Source organism: Scomber japonicus, chromosome 19, assembly GCF_027409825.1.
Source record: "Scomber japonicus isolate fScoJap1 chromosome 19, fScoJap1.pri, whole genome shotgun sequence".
NCBI classification, from domain to species: domain Eukaryota; kingdom Metazoa; phylum Chordata; class Actinopteri; order Scombriformes; family Scombridae; genus Scomber; species Scomber japonicus.
In genome coordinates this window covers 12,235,229-12,257,499 of record NC_070596.1, presented here as the reverse complement: position 1 = coordinate 12,257,499, position 22,271 = coordinate 12,235,229, and the positions used below count along the sequence as shown (strand labels likewise).

Here is a 22,271-nt window from a genome sequence, read left to right as displayed (position 1 = left end):
TCCTTTTTTACCTTCTGGGCTGAACTTACAAGTTTACATCTTCTCAAGGGATTAGCATGCTTTTGAAAAGTTGCTAAGAACAACAATTTGTGAATCTGATACCTTTGTGGGAGCAGAACTACACCAGGCAGGGCTTAACATCTGCTGTTTTACAAGCAAAACGACATGCAGAGACAGTGATACTGACATCAGCTAAACAATGCCTTTGAGACAAGCTGATGATGTTGGAGGAGGATTTTGTGAGATAGCGGTGGGGGTGAGACTGGCAGAGTGTGGCTTTAAGAAATGAAGAGTTGTTTAATTAACTTTATTTCTTCTGCCTGAGTGCATCAGTCTACATCAAGCCTCAGTGTGGTATAAACGGCAAACTCAACAGCCAAATAATAGCATTAGGTTAGTCGAACTTTATGACCACACCACAGGAGAAGAGAGACATCTACCTGGTCTGTGGCTAGGAGTATCTTCAGGGAGCTGATTAGTCAAGTAAAACCCTTCTAAAGACATTTGAGATGAGTTTTTTCTTCAGAAGATTTAACAGTTAAAAATAGATGTCTGTGTGCTTGCTTTACAGATGAAAAGGTTTGATGCACTGGATGCGAATTTCACCCTTGAGGGGATTCACCACAGTGGAGGAAAGAAGTATCCTTGAAAACAGGAATGTCTAACAAGGTATGATGATTCACAGAATCTATCCATATTTTAATCTTCTTCCACATTGAAGGCCACTTCACTGTACTAACACAACGGATGCCATCACCCTTGAATTTGACTAAACATTTTACGCCTGGCAAATTTAAAACTGTTTTACATCATTTTATGATATAATATCAATTAAGTGCACTCAGACTTTTTACACGTCTCAAGGACTTCTGATTCGTTATTGTCTGCTGTTTTGTCTGTATTATTGTATTGTTTGTGTTTTCTTTTGCAGCTTGACTCCTGAGAGGAATTACATTGCATTCACTTGTATATAAATGAATAATAGTAAACTAGAATGTGAATGGTAAAAACTACTTAGATTATCTGCTTCAGCACAACATGTCTTTGATACAGTTCTCTACTTTAACTTTAGCTCAGTGGTTGTTAAAACTGGTGAAGAACTGTCTATTGGAAAGCTCTCTGATGGACAAAACAACTATTATGACAAAGACAGAATACTGTCATAAGGACACCTCTGACCTCTTCCTCCTTTACCGCCCTGCTCCTATTAACCAAATATACATTTATGCAGCTGTTGTTGCCTGCCCCCCATTGTCCCACACACACACTTTCAAACAGACACACACACACACACTCAGGCTATGACAGTGTTGTCTGCTTGTCCTGCCACTGCTGCAGCCTGCTGGGAGGTCTAATTGGAGCAGATTGAGTTGCTGTCCTGTGACATATGGTTCGCAGCCCTGACAGCGCAAAACAAAGGAGGGAGACCCACGCAGGTCCTGGCCCCATCACAGACTCACCAGCTGTGGTAGTCAGCCTCACACACACTCACTACAAGCCCCATCCCTTAGATTGAGGTTCAGTCCGAAATGCAGTCAATAGGGCAATATATCTTTCCATAGAGCCCTCAAGTGGACCACAGCTCAACAAAATGAATCTGTTAACCAACCATTAGACACAGTCTTCACATCTATGATAGTTTTTTGATCGGCAAAATGTTTACTGTTGTATATTTTCTTAATGAGGAAAACTAATTTCATGAAAATTTAGTCAGTCTAAATTTTGTTATGGAGAAGCTAAATCAAATTCATCCTCAAGATTTTCAATATCAGAAAACAAAGACTTTGGTTTCACTAAATATTCACTGTTTGCTGTTTTACGTTTACATTTTGTAATTTGGCTGATGCTTTTATCCAAAGTCACTTATAAGTGAATTAGAGGACAGAGACTCAGAAAGAGCCATGGTACAAATTCTCATGTAGCTGACTAGGTACAAGTGCAAAAAGAAAGAGTACTACACAGTACAAGTCTTTTTTAGTTTGAAAGAAACAATAAATAAAGTATGAAACAACTGGAAGTAAACAAGCACATAAGAAATACTGTCATACAATACATCAACAACAGGAAAGTAGTGTAGCAAGGTTAAAGGGGCTCAAGTGAGGTTAAGGTAAAAATGTGAGAGTTTGTGTGTCAAACATACGGTGTCATGACAAGAAAATAACCACATGTCCACAAAATGACAGGTTCAACTAGTGAAACAGTTCTAAGCCCAACATAAAGAGAGCCGAAGGGAGAGTGGAACTTCCTAAAAGAAAACCTTACTGAAAATCAGACTCACTTTAGTAATAGCGCAATAAATTAAAAGTCCATCCTCAAGCAAAGGATGTAATCAAAATGTGTCATGTGATTCACTATATTAAAAACAAGTTAATTAAAACATTTCTTAAGTTATCTTTAATGAACATCAGTTAAACGTTGTGGCTCAACAGAGCAGGTAACCCCACGGGCGATATGCTCACAAAGTAATTACTGCTTAACTTCCTCAGAAACACGCTTTAGTTTCTTTCAAAAAGATGAAAGAACTGTTGCATTCAGTTACAGGAGCTAGTGGAAAAGAGGCTAGTGTGGATATATCTTTTAGTAACCTGAACAGGATGCAAAATGAGCATGATAGTGATATTGCAACAACTAATCACATTAGAACAAAAGATGGATGATGATGGTCTTTTTCTATGTAAAATTAATTGTAAGTGACTTTACTTACAAGTACAACTGCTATCTTTTATTTGCTACTTGTCTACATAAGTGTAGTGTTTTATTTCCATTATTACTAGTATTTATACAACAAGAATACATTTATTGTACTCCATATAGCTAATAGATTTGGTTGACGCAGTAAACAAAATGAAATCCACTTGCAACTAGCTGACTGAAGCACAATTGCAAGATTATATTTTGCATACATGCAAAATGAAAGATAATGAAATACACAGAAAGTGCTACAATGTAGGAATGGACAAAAATATGATTTATATGATTTATATTAATTGATAATCTGCTTGGATGCTAGTTCCTGGACTTCACCCTGGGGATGGCCCATAAGTGGCAACTTTTTCAGAATCAGGCAGCATCAAATAAAGCATTTGTGTTTGTGTTACACTAACTGAGATCTGTTCTATACAGGGCATTGCACAAGATAATGCACACATAACACTGTAAATCACACAGTGTATAGGCCTGCTGTCACCGTGCCTGTGTGGCAAAATCACTCATCTTGTCAGTGCAGCTGCTTCATTACATGCTGCTTGCTTACAGATTTCTCTCTCTGTTTTGCTTCCAGCTTTAGAAAACGTATTCATGTCAGGTTTTGTCATGAATTCATCTTTCATCCAGGAATTACTGTATTTGGTATGTCTGAGGCTGAGGTGAGAAAGGGGTTTAGTTAGAAATAGGTATAGGCTGCCAAGGGGTGCAATCCAATGTTTCTCCTGGAAGGAAAAAGGCTTCACTTGGAATCAGAAGAGGAGTAATGGCATCCTCATATATCACAAACTTTTGGCACCCCTTCATCTCTAGGCTTCAGGGACTTCTCAGCAAATTATGGTATACCGAATGGCAATAACAATCACCCTTGCACTGGTTAGGTAGTTGCAATTTTATAGAAACCAAGACAAAAGACATACATTATTACCCACAAGAAACACATGATTTTAAAAAATCTTCTTTTTTTTTTAGCAACATTTCACTGGAACAATGGATGCAGCACATGAGCCCACAAAAACACATCTGTCATTAAGACTGAACCTTTGGCTTCACCACAAAATGTGTGGTTTCTGCCATGGAATCCACTTTTTTAAAACCACATTCTTATAAAAAATGAAAACCTTCTCCACAAAGGTCCATGTTGTGTTGTGTCCGAATTCCTTCCAAGAAAATGCTTGTTTTACCTGACTGAGAATGTGTGCTACATTTTTTTCAAATTCACAGTACACACAGTTAACTTACAGTATGATTATGTTAGGGAGAATTTAGTGAAAATAACCAGAAATAAGGCCTTAGTATGCTTCAAACTAAATGCTTGTCTAATTGTTTAATGGTGCCTTAAACCCCCATTCTCTGCAGCTTTCCAACGTCAGACTTATGGGCACCACGTTAGACAATTTCCGAAACTGACAATTCGTCATGCACTACCACTTCACTCAGCAATTAGATAGAAGGGCTCTGGTGACAAAGTAGGCAGGATGTCAAGCTCCCTTTTCTCATTCTTCACACAACTGAATGCCTTTGAGGAGAAAATGACCAAATGTGTCTGTTTTCCTCATTTTTAGTCAAGAGTGCAGGGACACGCAAAAGACATAATTCTTGGAAAGAGATGAGTAAGGCAGTGTGACGAAGCCAAGAGGAGGCTCTGAAGGCAGGCTCTTCACCACAACTTTGAGTATGATCTTCTCACAGTTATAGACTTTTGCTGTTAGATGAAGTTGGCCAAAATTTCACATTACCTAGTTCATCTCAAGCATGTGTAATCCTCTCTGTCCCCTGTAGGGAGATAAAGCCACAATGGACTCCCTCCATCCTCAGCACCATGTTAAACCCTCCCCCAAGTCAGGTTTATCTTAGCTACCTTGTCAGTCACAGCTCTGTGCCAGGTCATTTTTGGTCTTCCATGGGTCTTTTTGCCTTGAGGATTCCATCTCAATGCAACCCTTAGGACAATTCAAGCATACTGAATCCTACAGTGCATCCACCTATCTGCAACTGAACTCATAACAGATGATAGTAAAACATGTTTGTGATGCTTTATATAACATATATAACATACTATACTATATATATATATATATGCCTCTGATCAACTTTGTTTTGGCTGTATATGCATGTGTATCTCCTGAACAGTGTTCAGTTCATTTAGAGCCACAAGAAACCAAGTCAAATTCCTTGTGTTCTGTTGTTATGACCTGAGCTGAACTAGATAAAACGAAAGTCAGTTTATGAAATATACAAACAAAGAAAAAATAAAGTGGTGTGGAGAAGACTCTGCTGCTACAGACTTGGCTGGCTGAGAAAGAGGGTGAGGTGGTGAGAGGAAAGGCTTTTTTGTAGTTGCCACTGATTAGACAGTACAAATGATTTGTCTCAGCACCCTGAAGCAAAGGACAGGTATACAGAATACACACGACCACCCACCCTACCCTGCAGCCTGCCCCTGCAGTGTATATTACCACTCATGTCCTGAGGAGGGCATCAGCCAGTTCTTGGTCTCTCCCAAGAATGGAAACACTATATGTTGCATTCTTGCAGTAGTAACTCAGACACATTAGACATTGGTTGGACAAGTTAGACATTGTTTCAGAAAAAAACTAGGCATTGATTGATTGAGGGAATGAATAGTGCCAAATCTGATGTGGGTTAAACCTAAATGCCACAAACCAAAATATTTGTGAATGAGCAAAACTCTGCTAGCAGCTAACACATCAGCAAAGGCAAACCTGTCTTTAAAGCTTGAACTGAACCATAGTTCATCATGCTGACTTAATACCTAATACTTAATAAGGGTACTGGAGATTTTAGGAGGTCCATGCCTTGTCACACTTTAGGCCCAGTTTTCCAGTCCTGAAGTTGACTTACAACACTAAGAACACACCTTAACAGTGCCACTAAACACAAAAGCGTCTTATGAAATTAGTGTTCAAATACATGAAGCGATAAAGTACAATGCTCTCTCCATTCAACTTCAGCTTAGCCAAGGGTCAAAACTGAAGTTACAAAGTCAGTGCTAAACACCAAATGTAGCACACAAAAATATTTCCTTAAAAAAAAACGTACAAGTCAAAAAATCATCCTAAAGATGCAAACAAAAAGGGTAACCTAGCTACAATAAAAAGCTCTATAGCACTAAACACAGCCACTAAATCCTGAACTGTTGAGTTTTGGAGACTCAGTGCAACAGCTAAAGTCAGCTCCTGTCTCCCCTGACAACACAAAGCACAGATAAAGCTGTCATGTGTTCAAAAGCCAAAAATTGTTCTCTAGAAGACCCCAGTCCCTAAATTTCCAAAATACTACCTTATTTGGGGGATGCAGGGTTTAAGGCAACTTTAAACATCGCAATGCATGATCAGCTAGAATAGGGCAAGAGCACAATACAGCATACCTCCAACAGAAACTTGTCACCACCCAGGGTTACCTCAGAAAAAAAAGATGGAAACAGTTCAGCAGGTTCACTTGGCATCTAACTTACCACTTTTAATCTGAAAAGCAACTTGTACCACTGTACAACACAAAAAAAAGAGAAAGACTACTTACCACCACACCATACTTGGAGAACAAACAAAGCAAAAACTACCAAAATCTAGGGAAAAAAGAATTGACTGGATGAATATGTACGTTACAAGAAGAACACCAGCTAAACCAAATCAAACTACTGCTCCTGATCCTATCCCAGATGAGCCCCCATTTCAATCAGGAGAGATATAGTGCGTGAAATGAAGATAATTGTTTATTATAACATGATATAATGATAAGTAAACCTTGTCAAGAAAGTATTTGGTGCTTAGAACAGGGAGAGTTTTTAATGAAGGGAAATCAGCCCTGAGCATAATAAATCCTCCCAGGGAGTCCAGACAATGGCGGTGGTGGTGGCTGATGACTTCTATTGAGTCTGATGAGGCTGATTAAGTTGACTAAGTGATGAAACTGATAAATCTGCAAAGACTAGGTGATAATAGGGATGTGGAGGGGGTGCGTATACCAGCAGCATGAATGTGTTAAAGGCAGAGAGAAACATTTAAAGACACAGTAGCAAGATGATAGTCTAACAATGGAGGTGTGTGACTGCACAACTGGACAGATGTGAAGAGCAGATAGCTCCATTCAAGTCAAGTCAAGTCAAGCTTTATTTATAAAGCACATGTAAAAACAACCTCAGTTGAACCAAAGTGCTGCACAGTTATTAAAATACAATATAATCATACACACAAATATAATAATAAATTAAAAAAAATAAAGGAATAGTAAGAGCTCAATTAAAAGAAACTAAAATTAGAATGAAAAAAAATAAAAAGAGTGAAAGTAAAAAGGATTCTTGCCTAGCTGGGACTGAACGCCAAGGAGAAAAGATGGGTTTTCAGCAGTGTCTTAAAGTGCTCAACAGACTGTGCAGCTCTAACCTGGAAAGGTAGGCTGTTCCACAGCTTTGGGGCCGCCACTGAGAAGGCTCTGTCCCCACGGGTGGAGAGTCTGGACCGAGGTACTGCCAGGAGCAGCTGGTTTGTTGACCTAAGTGCTCTGGAAGTACTGTGAGGCTGTACAAGCTCTGATAAATAAAGATGGTGCCAGACCATTTAAACACTTAATACAACAATTAATACAACCAAAATTAACAGGCAGCCAGTGCAAAGATGCAAGGATGGGACTGATGTGATCACGCCGTTTCTTTCCAGTCAGCAGGTGGGCGGCTGAATTTTGGACCACCTGTAAATGGTGCAGTGCTGACTGGTCGAGACCAACAAACAAAGAGTTACAGTAGTCTAACCGTGAGGTAACAAAGGTATGAATAACTTTCTTGAAATCATTCCTGGGGAGATAAGCTTTTACTTTTGCTAATAGTCTTAGCTGGAAGAAGCACTTGTTTTGACAATAGAGCTTATCTGCTTATCGAACCTAAAGTCACTGTCCAAAATAACACCAAGGTTTCTTGCAAATAGGTGACAGTGAGACTTCAGGGTGCCAATGGCGCTGTCATAGTCATCTAAGAGATTTTGTTGGCTGAATAAAATAATCTCAGTTTTATTTTTGTTCATGGAGAGAAAGTTTGCTTCTATCCAAGATTGAATATCATTGAGGCAGTCTAATAAGACCTGGACAGATGCTTGCTCATTTGTTTTTAAGGGCATATAGATTTGTACGTCATCTGCAAAGCAATGAAATGAGACATTGTGCTTTCTAAATATGGATCCCAATGGCAACATATATATGAAAAAGAGGAGTGGGCCCAAGATAGAACCCTGAGGCACCCCACAGCTCAGGGGGGAAGTGGCCGAAGTATACTGGCCCAGCTGGACAGCCCCACACAATGATAGCAAAGGAAATTATTATTATTATTATCATTATTATTATTTTTAGGTTGCTTAGCTGCCACACATTGGACAGGACCAATGATTTGTCTCAGCTCCTTGAGATAAAGGCCAGGTACAGAGAGCACACACACACACGACACAGGATGTAACATATGCATAGATGGCGAATAAAGCTGATTCATATGTGATTGTTTTTATATCTGGGGACTCTTGGAACAATTTTTAGCAGCCGCTGTTTACAATTAAGGGTACAATCTTTTGTTTGATAACACATTTCACATCCTTTGTAACCTGTATGGCAGTGTCACAGCATGATTTATAGTTAAGTTTTTGTCAGAGAGTTGACCTTGAGCTGGGATTGTTTCATCAAACTACAGTTTCCAAAGTCGATAACTGCCATGTTTTACTTCACTCATGTTTTCAACTGGAAACCTGAGAGAGGTTTTAGCCAAATATTTATCACGCCATCTCTTCTTATCACTGTTCCCTCTTTCATGATGTCCATCCATCTTTCAAAAAGAGGGGATGAATGGAGGTACTGAGCAGAGGAGAGAGGAAGGTCATTTTAAGCGTACTCATCCAGAAGAAAGGAAGAATAAAGAAAGCAACTCAGAGAAAAGGAGAGTTAATGGTTTATACTGTCATTTGTGTGACCACGCTGAAACATCCTTTGCCTGACGATGCATTCAGAGCAACTAGATCACTCCATCTGCTCATTTCATCCAGATGAGTGGATGTATAATGCTCCCCCACCCTTTCCTGCTTGCCACCTCCCTCCAGTTCTTTTTGACTGGACCGTAACAGCGGGGCCAGCCCTATAAACATGAATGTCCCTGACTGACTAACTGACTGACTGACTGACCGACTGAGTGACCAAATGGTCAAATTGTTGCCCAAATTCCAAAACTCCTGTATTTGCCCTCTGTACACATTCCAACCATGAACTAGGTTCTGACCTAATCTTGTTTATAAAAAGCACAGGACAGTGGAGAGAAAATGAGGCTGATTATAAATGACAAAACCTCTGGTTTCCAGAACATGACCATTTGGTCACATTTTGAATGGAACCGATAATTGTTTTTGCACCACAGCAAACAAGAAACCCAGCAAAATCTCTGGAGTTCACAATTATTCATAAGAAAACAAGGACACGCATAGTTTAGCAGATGTACGAAGAGGAGGCAAATGACTGATGATGTCTACAGAGAGGAAAGATATTATAGTACTGTGAGAGACTATCTGTATGAAAGAGTGAAAAAATGAATCCGTGAATGTGAGTGAGTTACTATCTGAGCCCTAAACAGGAAAGGACTGCGTTGTGTTTTCTATAGCTGTCTAAGAATGAGGGATAATTCTAATATAAGCTCATCTATTTCTGATCAGCAGAGCTGATTGAATTCCATTTAGAGCCGCTGTCATCCTGTCCTCTTTTCAAACTCGTAGATCTCCCTCAGCGGGCAATCAGGCTCTTTGAAAACTGTTTGATGAAAGAAATTTGGCCAGATCACTCAGGATAACATTGCATAAACCAATCTATTAGCCCACACAGCTCAAAGCAAAACACACTGTGTGAATGTGTTTCATTGAAATGGGCCAAACACAGCATGTAATAAAGACAGACTTAATAATGATACAGTACAGATAATAATTAATCTAGCTCAGGTTAATAATCCATCTTGATAGTATTACCAACACAGATAATATTAATTTATTTAATGGGGTTAATGAGATCTCCACAACTGACTTCTGGCTTAGTGCAATGGAGGTTAATGGAATGTCATGTTTGGTGCATAAAATATATTTTTAAAATCTCAACAGTTGGGCTAATGAATATTGATTAATCTATCAATTATGGTTTTCAATAATTAATTTCCATCAATTGCACAGTCCAAAACCCCAATAACACTCATAGAAAAGCAGCATATTCTCACATTTTAGAAATTGGAACCAGACAATGTTGAACTTAAGCCATTCATCGATCATCAGTTAGTCAGTTGACTAATTCATCAGTTCTAATAATTTCATCATAACACAACTGCAACTTTGCTTTACAAAAACAACAGTGCACACATCTTGTTAGAACTTTTTTCTTCACTATTACGTCGACATTATAGGAAGTCAGTCGGCTCACAACATTGCAATTAGTTGAATCTCAGAGGTCTAAAGCAATTAAGGGCTGTTCTTTCTAAAATATTACCCAGGATAACCCCTGTTTTAAAACAGACCGAAATAAACTAATTAATAGCAAATTAAATCATTTTTAGAGAATATAGACATAGCTGTATAATAAAATATGTGTAAATCATAGCTGCTGGCACCTCATGGATAAACATTCAAACAAACACACAGGGACTTGTGGTTAATAAGCAGATTGCAACTTTCCTCACCTGGTGACCTGAATGTCCAGGCTTCATCATCATCAAAGTGTGTATCCCCAGCTGTGAACCTCTCTCCGGGGAAAAAAGCATGTGCCACGGTGCCCCCTGGTCCATCAAAGGGATATCCATCATTGTGGTCAGCCTTAGTGAAGTCGATCTGGATGTCTGCATCACTCCCTGCCACCTCGTGGAAGTTAAGCGGTGCAATGTCACTCCAGACCTTCAAGGCGTAGTACATCAGGGCTCGAACAGTGTCCCTGCCCAGTAAGGCTGAATCTTTAGGAAAGGTTCTTACTCTGAAGGAGAGGAAGAGGAGAAAGAATTCATTAAATGCAAAAAGGAGAAATAACATGGGTGAGTTGAGAGGACAAGATAGGAGATGAGAGAAGAGGTGGCTGATGAGAGGGAGCTGGATGGGAGAGTTGACAGAAGAACAAAGTAAAAGTTGAAGACAAGAGAGCAGAGCTGGGCAAGAACAGAGGAGACACAGAGGACAATATACAAGACGAGAAGAAAAGGAAAAATTAAAAGGAAAGGGTAAGAGAGGTAAAATCTGTAGGAGGAGACAAGAAAAAAGGAGGATGTCAAGTGTAAAGTGACAAATCAAAGACAAACATGAAGATCGACAAGAGACATACAAGGTAAAAGTGTGGGAAAGCAAACAGGAGGGGTTGGTACACAGCAAATTCTGTAGAGGAGCAGGATGGAAAGATAATTTTGAATTGCACAAAAGCATACAGGCCAGATACACAATGTTTACCACTGTGCCAAAATTGAACGAAAACAAAAATTTGTTTATTTTATGTGAGTCCATCAGTTTTTGAATTTCATGGTTAGATGCACCTGCTTCTCACATAGATTGATAATAAGTTGAGAATACAATGTGCAATGAAAAGATTATATGTCATCGCTTTTTAAGAATCACCTCACCAGCTTTCCACTGTGTTTCCCTGTCTGCCTTCTTATTTTTACCATCTATAGCGACAGTAGAAGCAGGACATGAAAAACCTGAAAACTGTTCAGACATCATACCCCTCTCCTTCCTCACTCTGTTGTTCTTTGTCTCATTCCCTTTCCTTTCTCTTCACCTGCCTCAGTCTCTGCCTCCTCCTCCTTCTCCTTCTCTGCTTCTATATGATGTACTAGCCTTCTTTCTCCCCACAGGAGCACTTTGTCTAAATACAAGAGGGGAACTGGCTATTACTGACCGCTGTAGGACACAAGAATCTGAAATGTAATCAGTAGGAAACATGGCTCCTAGCCAAGAGTACAACCCAGTCATACCACCACAACCAGCTTAGCAACTGGTTAAAATGAACTAAGTGGCAAACTGAATGAGCATCAACAATCCATGTCTAACAAGACACAGTCACTACACTGAAATATTGTTTTACTGATGGCTTCGATACATGAATACTGAATGTACTTCATGCACTTTCAGATTATGTCCTTCTACTTACATCTCATATATTGTATCTCTGACGTCAGTGTTCAGTGTTGCGTATATGGCTACGGTGCACTGCATGTATGCTTATAGCCATGCCTATCACTAATTTATGCAAGCCCTGTGTTAGAGGCTTATAGCTAAAGGCAGCATCAAGCAGCTGGATTTTATTGACAGTTTTAATCTCTTTTCTAGGTGCTGTGAATTGCATCGATGAAAAGAGACTGTATCATAATCAAAAAAGGGGCACAAATATGGACAGTGATTTCTGTCTGAAGGACTGTAGTTCAAGACTACCAGGCCTGATGTCCCACACAGAACAACTGATTTCCACAAGCAAGACATACAGTGTGTCTTTGGTCTCTGAAACTAAAACTGAAGGACAATGGTAAAACATGATATTGCAATTTACCTGTAAAAGCCAATGAAACTGTGAAAAAAGGATGAAATGGTGAAAGGATGCAAGCAAATGATGTAAGCAAAAAGGACAGTAAACTCAGTTGGAAGAGTTGAAAGTGACCGCACTTAAGAATGAGGTGAACCTCATCTGAGCTGTGACTTTTCAGTAAATCCTGGATAAAATGGTTTAAAATGAATTCTGTCAAGGCACACCATATTGTTTGGTTTGGTTGGTGTTTTAATCTGGGTTTTCTTTTAGTATTATTCATCAGTACACATCGGTTTAAGCCTTTATACGATAAACTGGAGTGGAAAGCATGAGATCATAATCATTTAATGTTACAAAGTGTGAAATGTTCAGATTGTCAACAGAAAATGAGTCAGACTAGAACAGTCCAACTTGGCCTAAATCCAGTGGTACTCCAACTGGGTGGCAAGCCCTCCATAGTGGGCACCAAACCATTGTAGGGGGTGTAATGTGATTAAATATAGAACTAGCTTGAGAACCACTAATGAGTATTAATATTTTAATCTTATCGACTTTCATGAAATCAAAGGCAGTTTTGATATTTTTTATAGGTTGCACTTTTTCCAGCAATGACCATTTACATTCTGTAGCTGTTTTTCAGTATTTTACAGTTTCACAGCAAACAATGCATGACTGTTTGTACTTTTGTCTCATTCATATTAGCCTCATTGTTTACTGTCCACTCTCCAACAACTGCATCAGACCTGTATGAAGTTACTGCTAATGCAAACCAAACATTACCTACTGCTGCTGGTTCACATCAGAAACATTGAAGTGGTGAAACACTGGGTTGCACTCATTGTAAAACAGTCACTGGATGTATTTGTCACTGAACTGTGACCATACAAAACAATCATTATATTTCTGCATGCTACAAACTGCATACCTCCAACTATAACATGACCAACTACTTTAACTGAAACACCAAGGGTTTGTTTGGCTGTACTGTTAACAGACACACCAGTTCCTCTTCTGACATGTATCTGGCAAAGTAGCTGTTTCAGTTGTGTTTGCCACCCCCAGAATGCTGGACCTTTAGTCTCCAGTATCCAGTATCCAGTTACCACCAAATGAATCAAATCTTAGGAATTATTACATTGTCAAAATATCCAAATCAAAATTAAAATACTTGCACTTCTCTACCTTCTATTAGTACATATACAAATCTCACTCCACAAAAATAGCACCAAAGCCATATCCTTTTCATCAATTTAGACAAGTTGCACCACCTATGGGACTGTCAAACGCAGACTGTGCCAATCATGGTAAACATTTAGGTCACAAATAAGTTCAGAGACTCAAGTTCTGTCACTACAAACAGTCGTCTTAATAATAAAAAAAAGCTCCGTGTCATTCAGATTCCTCTTTTGTTAAATTTGGCATCTTGAAAGCCGAGTTTCTGTCACACAAATCATTTGTTTGACATTTGTTTCAATTCACACTCAAATTCTTTATGATTAAGGACTTCTTGCTGAGCGTTGGTGAGTCATCCCTCTGAATGAAGCTTCTCCCCCACAGGTTTTTGTTCTTTTATCAGACTAGGATATCTGGTCATGGTGATGGTGCATCAGCGGTTCATTAAAGGTTAGGTTCTTTTTTTTTCCTGATGGATGATGAGCTTGTGGGGCTCTTTCTTCTGGATTTAAGACCACTGGCATTGTTGATAAAAGATTTAAAAACGATTAAAAAAAAAAAAAAAAAAAAAGGTCTCACATCTACTTTAATCACAACCTTTAGCTAGAGAGTGTTGATACTGGATTGAAAAAAGAAAAACCAGATTTCTTTCAATAGCATGCCATTTAAAACAACTTTGATAATATTGATCATTTTAAAAGTTTTTATCGATCTCACCAAGTCATTTTTACAATAGCAATGTTTTCTCAATAATGATTCCTATATGCAACTGCAATTATGTTATTGTTAAGACCTGACAATTTAAACTACCTTTTTTTAGGTATGGTTAAAGATCCCCTCCAGACATGTTGTAATATAAAAGACTCCACTTTGAATAATAATTTGTGTCCAATATGTTATTTTTTCCACAATTCACAATCTCACAATTCCATAATTATCTTGTTAAAATTCTTCAAATGACACCTCCTCCTTCTCCCTCATTAAAAATACATCCTACACACCATTTCACCTTTCTACATGGCCTCCTCTGACACTTAAATGTACCGCTGGACATAACTCATGTGCTGCAGATTAATCCAATTTATTTTACCTTGCCATGCTGTGTAATGGAAATGCACTGGCAGCGTGCCAGCTCAACTTGAGTGCTCCCAAGGTGGCTTTGCACGACAACCCCCCCCAGAGAAAAACAATAAAATCTGAATTTCTATGGATACTGCTCATAACATATGACATAATCTTAGCACTTAGGAATTTCAACATTTATGCCTACTGTCAGTTTCAAGCATTTCCCACTGTGATAGAGACTTAATTTGTTAATGACAGTACAAAAGACCACAGAGTGTAAGGTGTAGATCAAAAGAATAGTTTGTTCAGTAATCTGATCACTGAGACTGGCTCTGTGTACTTGTGCCAACCTTGACAGCTCATCACAGGGGTTTGAAAGTGAATGCATTCTCCACAAATGACTCAAACATTAATAGGTTGTATATTAGATTAGCGAGACTAGATGGCTGTCTTTATGTGCAAATTATGTATACAGTACATTAGTTATACATGCTTCCAAATGTTTGTGAATGTGAGGGACTCTATTGTTAATATTCTTTTTTATTAATTCCCCAGATTAGACTGTGCATATCCAATCTGCAGAGTAAAAAAAAAAAAAGCTGAGAACAGGATGTAGGCAAAAAGTAGATAATGAAAGAGAAAAGAGTGATAAAATTAGCTAGAAAACAGAGAGCTAATGTGAAGGAGAGAGAGTAAAAGAAGGAAGTAAAGAGCAGAAACACAGACACTCTCCTAATGCAGAAATATTTCTGACAACTCCCTATGGCTTCATTTCTAACTTTAGTCGAGTTTGTTCTCCTTAAGTTTCAGCGTTTCTCCAGGCTACTACACTCAGAGGGAACAGTGATCACACAGACACATTTCCATCTCTGACAGGGTATCTGATGTCTCCTTTTCCTTACCCGCCAAAAATGTTCCTCATTACAAAATGCAGACTTCCGTTGCAGACTTGTTTAGCACAGGAGCATGAGTATGAAAGAGAGGGGGAGATGGAGACAGAGAGAGAGAGAGAGAGAGAGACAGAGAGAGAGAGAGAGAGAGAGAGAGAGAGAGAGAGACAGAGACAGAGACAGAGACAGAGACAGAGACAGAGAGAGAGACAGAGACAGAGACAGAGACAGAGAGAGAGAGAGAGAGAGAGAGAGAGAGAGAGAGAGAGAGACTGCTCCCTTTATCCCAATGATACACAAGCCTATTTGGGGAAGGGAAAAAAAAAACTTTTCAAAAGCCTTTCCTCCATATACAGTTCCATATATCGACTATAACGTGACACAATTAATAATTGTGCCTTCCATGGTAGTGATAAGGATAATGTACTCATTTCCAAAAAATGTGTGTTTAAGCCCTCATAGTCTCATTAAGTTATTGTTGAGGTTAGATCAAAGTCTTTGTTACCTAAAGCAAACCATACATGATACTTGGTTAAAGATCTGGTGCTCCTGAGGATATATGGCACTGTTATTTATTTGTCTAGCACCTATGCCCCAGATAAATATTTGTTAATAGTCATATGTGAATGTATGGTTTGAATAACAAGAAACTTTATGTGGGGAGGATACAACTGGCATATTTAGAAGTAAGAAGGGGCATTTGGAGTGAAATTCATGACCTTGCACCCTGCACACGACCACATCCAGAGTATGGTGTTTATGGGGACCAGTCAGAAATAGGTCTGCAACCTTGTCATGCTTCCTGCACCAAAGATTAGGAAAAAGTGATTTAACAGACTTTGAAATTAGTCGGACAGACAGAAGGCTGATTAAGTCAAACTTCATTTTCTCGACCTCTCTAATTCCTTCGAACGATTTCCACCTTCATTTGACAAATGAGTAAGAGCAAACTAGGCTTAGGTAAATGTGTGTGTTTTGCATACACACACACACACACACACACACTCTCTCCTATTCCATTTCACCTGTTTGACTTTTAATTTCCATGTGCTTCTTACAGACCTTTCCACACGTGTACGGGAGAGTGATGATTAAGTTGAAGAGAGGAAGCAAGGAAAGGAGAGGGAGAGAGGGGAGAGGGGGGAGGGGGGTTGGGGGGAGTGGAGAGATGAGCAAAAAGAGGGAGAGAAAAAAAAGATGAAGAAAAAACTCTAAGACTCTTTTGCTGTCCCCCGCCTTCAGCCTCTCAGCATGCTCTTACCTCCTGTGGCTCTGGCTGCTCCACGGAGACATGAGCCGACATCAAATGTGACGCTAAAAAGTACACGCGCATGCAAAACACATTTGCACGCACACTCACGCACAAATAATATTCACCTCCTGTGCTCTGCTACCGCTACCGTAGACATAAGCTGATTAACCTGAAAATTCAAAGCTCACATGCCTATGGTGATTCATGTATTTTGTAGATGCACGCAAGTACCATCACAGATCCACATACATGAAGATATTTCACTGCCAGAGACACACATTCATGCTTCGTATTACCAAAAAAAAAAAATCCACATACTTCAATATACACAAGCACATACACACACGTCATGTCATTCAGGCTGAAGATGAAAGGCACTAAATTAAAAGGCTCTGCATGAATCTTCCCTCTCTCCACAAATCTTTCTCTCGCCTTTTTCAGTTGGCGTCTCACTCTTCCCTCTTCTTTGCCGTTTCTCTGCCTACCCCTGACTATTGCAGTCACCAGCTCTGCAATGGTGTTGTGAAATCTAGAGAAAAAATATGATGGGTTCCTATAAGATAACACTCAATAACGGCGATATAGTTATTCTTAAAGTTCCGCCAAGCAATTTCACAGGTTGATGGCCTCGAATAGCAGCAGGGAGATGAAGGCTGAGGGCTGCAATACCCTGGAATTATGTAGTATGATGTCAATAAACTCCTCTGTGTGGCAGAATCGCTTTGTGAATTGCTTCTCATACATATGTGGGGGTAACTCTGGGTACATGCTTCCCTTGCTAGAAGGATTTCAGCCACTGATTAGTCAAGTTAGCTGATCCAGTTGAGTTCAGCAGTGATGTGATTATGGGTTTGTTTAAACTGCTTTAATTAAATGTGTCACTGCATAACTTCACGTTTCCTGTACAAATTCAAAATCCATAAATGTACACCAGTATGGACTACTCGCTCCTATACCAATATATATGTCCAGGTATGACTTATGGAGACATCTAAAAGAAAACTGAACTAAACTATGATTGTGGTGGGGGCTGCAAGTGATTATGGATTACAAATCTAAGCCCACTGTGGCTACCAACACGTCTGCTCCTCTCCTGGATGACTCTAATAAGTTTTACGCCTACTTTAAAGCTCACGATGAGGACCCAGTGACAGCAGCACAGTGCCCACTCAATGAAGTGGATCTATAGCTGACAGAGGTTTATATGAGTAAAACTTTTAAAAGTGTTAAAGCTGGTAAAGCAGCTGGGCTAAGGGTTTTATTGACATCCTTCTCATTATCATCATTGACTATTGACTGAATAATGCTTCTTTATTTTCTGAGGATCACAACTGGTTTGTATTTGATTTATCATTAAACTGGATTCCTAACCTTGCCAACCACCTCTCTACCACAAAGTTTTCTGCCACTTCCCATTTTAACTTTGATGTGCACAGTGATGTTGGCTACTTGGTGCAATCTTTTAATGAACACCGCCTTTCAGCATTGGATAAAGTGGCCCCTGTTAGAACTAGATCGGCTCCTTTGATCAAGTCCTCCCCTTTGATAAATGACAACATTTGCTCTCTAAAGAGAGACTGTGGGAATGCCTATGGAAATCCACCCGGCTACATGTCCACTACATTTAAAAGAACTTTTGATATATTTCAATAATGTGGTAAAGATGTCAGAGCTAACTTCTTCTTTAATCTTATATCTAAGAATTGGCGCAATCCTTAAGTTTTATTTCACAGTATTAGCATTAGTATTTTACTCCTGCATCATCTGCTGTTTTCTGATTATTCACTTAATTGCTTTATATCTGTATGTTTATTTGTGACATCTCTGCTCTTGAAAGGTACTATGTGAATAAAGTTACTTACTTACATTTTGAACCTGTCATTGTGTGTTGTAAAACCATCATTGTGTCTGTTGCTAGGACAACACTGGTTTCTTGCCTTAATGATGATCAACTTGCTGCTTTGACCTGTGTTATTATGAAGTGCCTGGACAGTATTGTTTTGTCACATTTAAAATGTAATATTCCCACAATGCTTGATACATTACAGTCTCCTGCTGTTCCACTAGATCTGTAGATGACACTATCTCACTTGCTGTGCATACTGCTTTAGTACACTTTGAAAAGAAAAAAAATACATGTCAGAATGTTGTTTATTGATTGCAGCTCTGCTTTCAATACAATTGTACCATCAAAACTGGTGTTGAAAGTCAGAGTTCTGGGCAACTCTATCTGTAATTGGTTATTTGATTTCCTGACAGACAGGGCCCAGACTGTGAGAAACATACTCATCTACATTTAGTTTGTAGAACTGGCACAGCCTCAGGGTTGCTGTCACTGTCCCCTATTGCACAGTCTGTTTACACACAGCTGTGTTGCCAAATATGACAACAACATCATTATAAAATTTGCAGATGACACCACAGTCATTGGACTACTAAGTGACAGTGATGACAGGGCGTGTAGGAGGGAAGTGGAAGATTTAACCATATGGTCCCATAAAACCTCTCTCTAAATGCTAATAAGACAAAATAAATAATTTGACTTCAGAATGATCAGAGAAAATCACATTCCTGTTTCCATCACTGGGGTTATCTATTGAAATTCTTGATAGTTTTGTTGTTGTTGTTTTTTTTAGCATACACATCTCAGACACCCTCACATGGTCTCTCAACACCAATTGCATCCTCAAGAAAGCACAGCAGAGACTGTACTTTCTGAGACAGCCCAAGAGATTTGGTATGACTACAAAAGCCTTGGTGAACTCTTACCACTGTACCATTGAGACTGTCCTGAAAGGCTTTATGTGCTTTGACAACCTGACTGCTCAGGACTGCAGAGTGCTACAAAGGACAGCAGCAAAAGTCATGGGCACTATCGCAACTTCATAACATTTACACAACATATACACAACTTGCTGCAAAATGAAATGCCAAAACATTATTAAGGACACAATGTAAAAAACATTAGTGGAGCATAAAATCATACACTACCTGTTTCAGTAACAGTTTCTTTCAGCAGGCAGTCAGGTTGCTGAACAGCTGATGCACCCAAATGCACCCCACATTGTTGGATATAGTAAGTAGTGCTATTACAGATTGCATCATGTACATAATCTATGGAGCTTGGTAGTGTTTTTTTTTAATGTTGTTGTTCTTTTTGTTTTTTTGGGATGGTGTGCAAAGAGAGTATTTCATTGAATTTTCATATTCTACATTATTATTACTTTTTTTTCTACTGAGGAGTCTACAGCTGCACAAAAACAATGTAAAACCAAGAGTACTTGTTATTATCCTTTTAAGAGACGTGCACAGTAAAATCGTGTCCATGAGTGGAATCAACAAACTGATGCTTAACTTCTAATGGTGCACTTGAGCGAGAACAAAATATTGTCGACAGTAAAGATCAGTCAAAATATTGACGAGAAGGCTTACATTTTTAGGCTGGTTATTATTAACAGCCACTTAAAATCCACTGAACAGTTAATGTGCCACATTGTTAAATCCAGTAAAAACAGCAGTGATGCAATAATATTAGTAGTAGAAGGATGTTTTGCTATGCTGGTCTGTCCTCATCGACTAATGGAAGGCTCCAAATTAAATTTTGTAAAAACACTGATGCATTCTAATGACTTTGGTGATTTCCTGACTTTTCCTCTAGCACCATTAGTAGGTGGACATGTTTGAGTCTAAGTCTAAGCTGTGAGATGTACTGCTACATAGTTCAGTGCAGATATTTAAATCCTCCTCAGGATGAACCGTAATAATTTTGTCAATCCTCTGACTTTTCATCTGTTGTCATTATCAGGTAAACACTGTAATTTGTCTTTTGGTTTATGACTACACCCTAAAACTAATGACATTCCCATTAGCCTCAGTTGTACTGCATTTAGTACTAATTGGCAAATGTCAGAGGAATTGGTCTGAGATAAGCACTGATTAATACTGAACAATATATATTTTATAGGTGCCAAAGGAACAAGAGAGAAAAACTGTTTTCCATGCTGTGGTATAGCTGGTCATTACTGCTAGTGGTTTCATGTTATTACTTCTTCTTATAGCCCCAGGGCAACTTCTAAGACTATAGCATGCCGGTGCCCTTGGATACAGCTGTGGCATTTCTTAAGTCTCACTAACAACTGTGAGCTATGGCTATAATTAGTACTTTGATGGACCCCTGCTGCTGAGTTATGACTATGGCTACACTGAATGCTCTCATTACTAACCGCCTTCGACTTTGAATATGGCTCTTCTGTTTTTTAAATAACTCTCGCTGGGTTTGAAGTGCTTGACTATGCCATACAGGTCTCACAAAACAATGTCTTTAAGCTTTGGGGTATGTTGATGCAATAATAATACCCTCCCAAATGTATAGAGCATGACGCCACTGCAGCCCTATCTATGATGGATTTTAATGGTCATTCAGTGCATGTTTATGGGTCTACATTGCTCATGCTCGTACATGGTTCATTTACTTCATTAGAAAGATGACAGTGCATGACTAAAGAGACGAATGAGAGCATATAGTAGGTAAAACCCACCTACTGTATTGAGACTAAACAGGTGTAGAAACAAAAGATGCAATCTTCCACCCCATGACATTTTCATCTTGTTTTTTTCTTTCCTCTTTGTTATCCTCATCCTCCTTTTCTTTTCTCTCCTCCACTCAGTTCACTACATCAATCTGTTTGAGTTATCAGTCGGGCTGCTAATGACTGCCAGGCTGTCTGCTGTGATAATGGGCTAACAATATGAGATAATGAGCTAACAGTGGGCTGTTACACAACACAACTGTTACAGTCTGCAACGCGCTCGGCTGTGTGCAGCGTGGTGTTTCAGCATGTGTGTAAGAGAAAAAGAAAACTAAGGTAAGCAGAGGTTAAATTGGGATTAAGAGCTGAGCAGTGACACAAAGAGTCCTAAACATCATGACAAAAATAAATTACTTATATTGCTATTGTGGAAAAATATATTACTCGAATCCCTAGAAGTCCCCACAATGAAAAAAACAACTCAGCCTAGCACCATATCTTTTTTTCCCTGCTTCTAGTATGAAAGGACTGACACTCACCACTCACCACCTACTCTGCATGTTTTCAGAGGATAATGATGTGATTGATGTTTGTGTGAACAAGCTGAGGATAATGTGACAGACATTGTCAATCGTGCTGAGGTGAGCTAAATTGAGAATAAGTGGGCGAGTCCTTGATCCTGACTGTAGTCTCATATACTAATTAAACAATATTTACATAGCCATCATTTGCAGGCCGTGATAGATCAGGGTCTCCCATAACAACCACATTTGAAAACAGGAAGTAAATGCCTTATCTGTATCACTTGATGAGTAATATTACAAACATACATGACTAAAAACTAATGACTAACTGAAGCGGTTAAAGAAGGTGTGTGTCCAGGAGCTTACAGTTTAGCATTAAGATTATACATCATAGCACACAGAGTAGAATAATTAGCTAAATACTACAATGAATGTTCCAGTTAGCATCTGTGTTTGAGCCGAATACTGTTGCAGATAAACTTAAAGACCTAGGACTACAGCAATTGCAGTTTAACCTTGATTAATACATAGAGCCAAGTTATATCTATGTGCCATTTTCTTTCCCTTTATACCCTCTGTGTGTTTAGCATGATGTAAAAAAAAAAACACA

At 39.0% G+C, this 22,271-nt stretch overlaps 1 protein-coding gene across 1 annotated transcript in view; it reads right to left on the bottom strand.

Annotated features, from left to right (window-relative positions):
- LOC128380203 (matrix metalloproteinase-17-like) overlaps positions 1-22,271 on the bottom strand; it is a 64,342-nt gene that overhangs the window by 14,789 nt on the left and 27,282 nt on the right. The window contains exon 4 of the mRNA XM_053339928.1: positions 10,406-10,692. Coding sequence (XP_053195903.1) covers positions 10,406-10,692 — 287 coding nt within the window. The remainder of the gene's footprint in view (positions 1-10,405; positions 10,693-22,271) is intronic.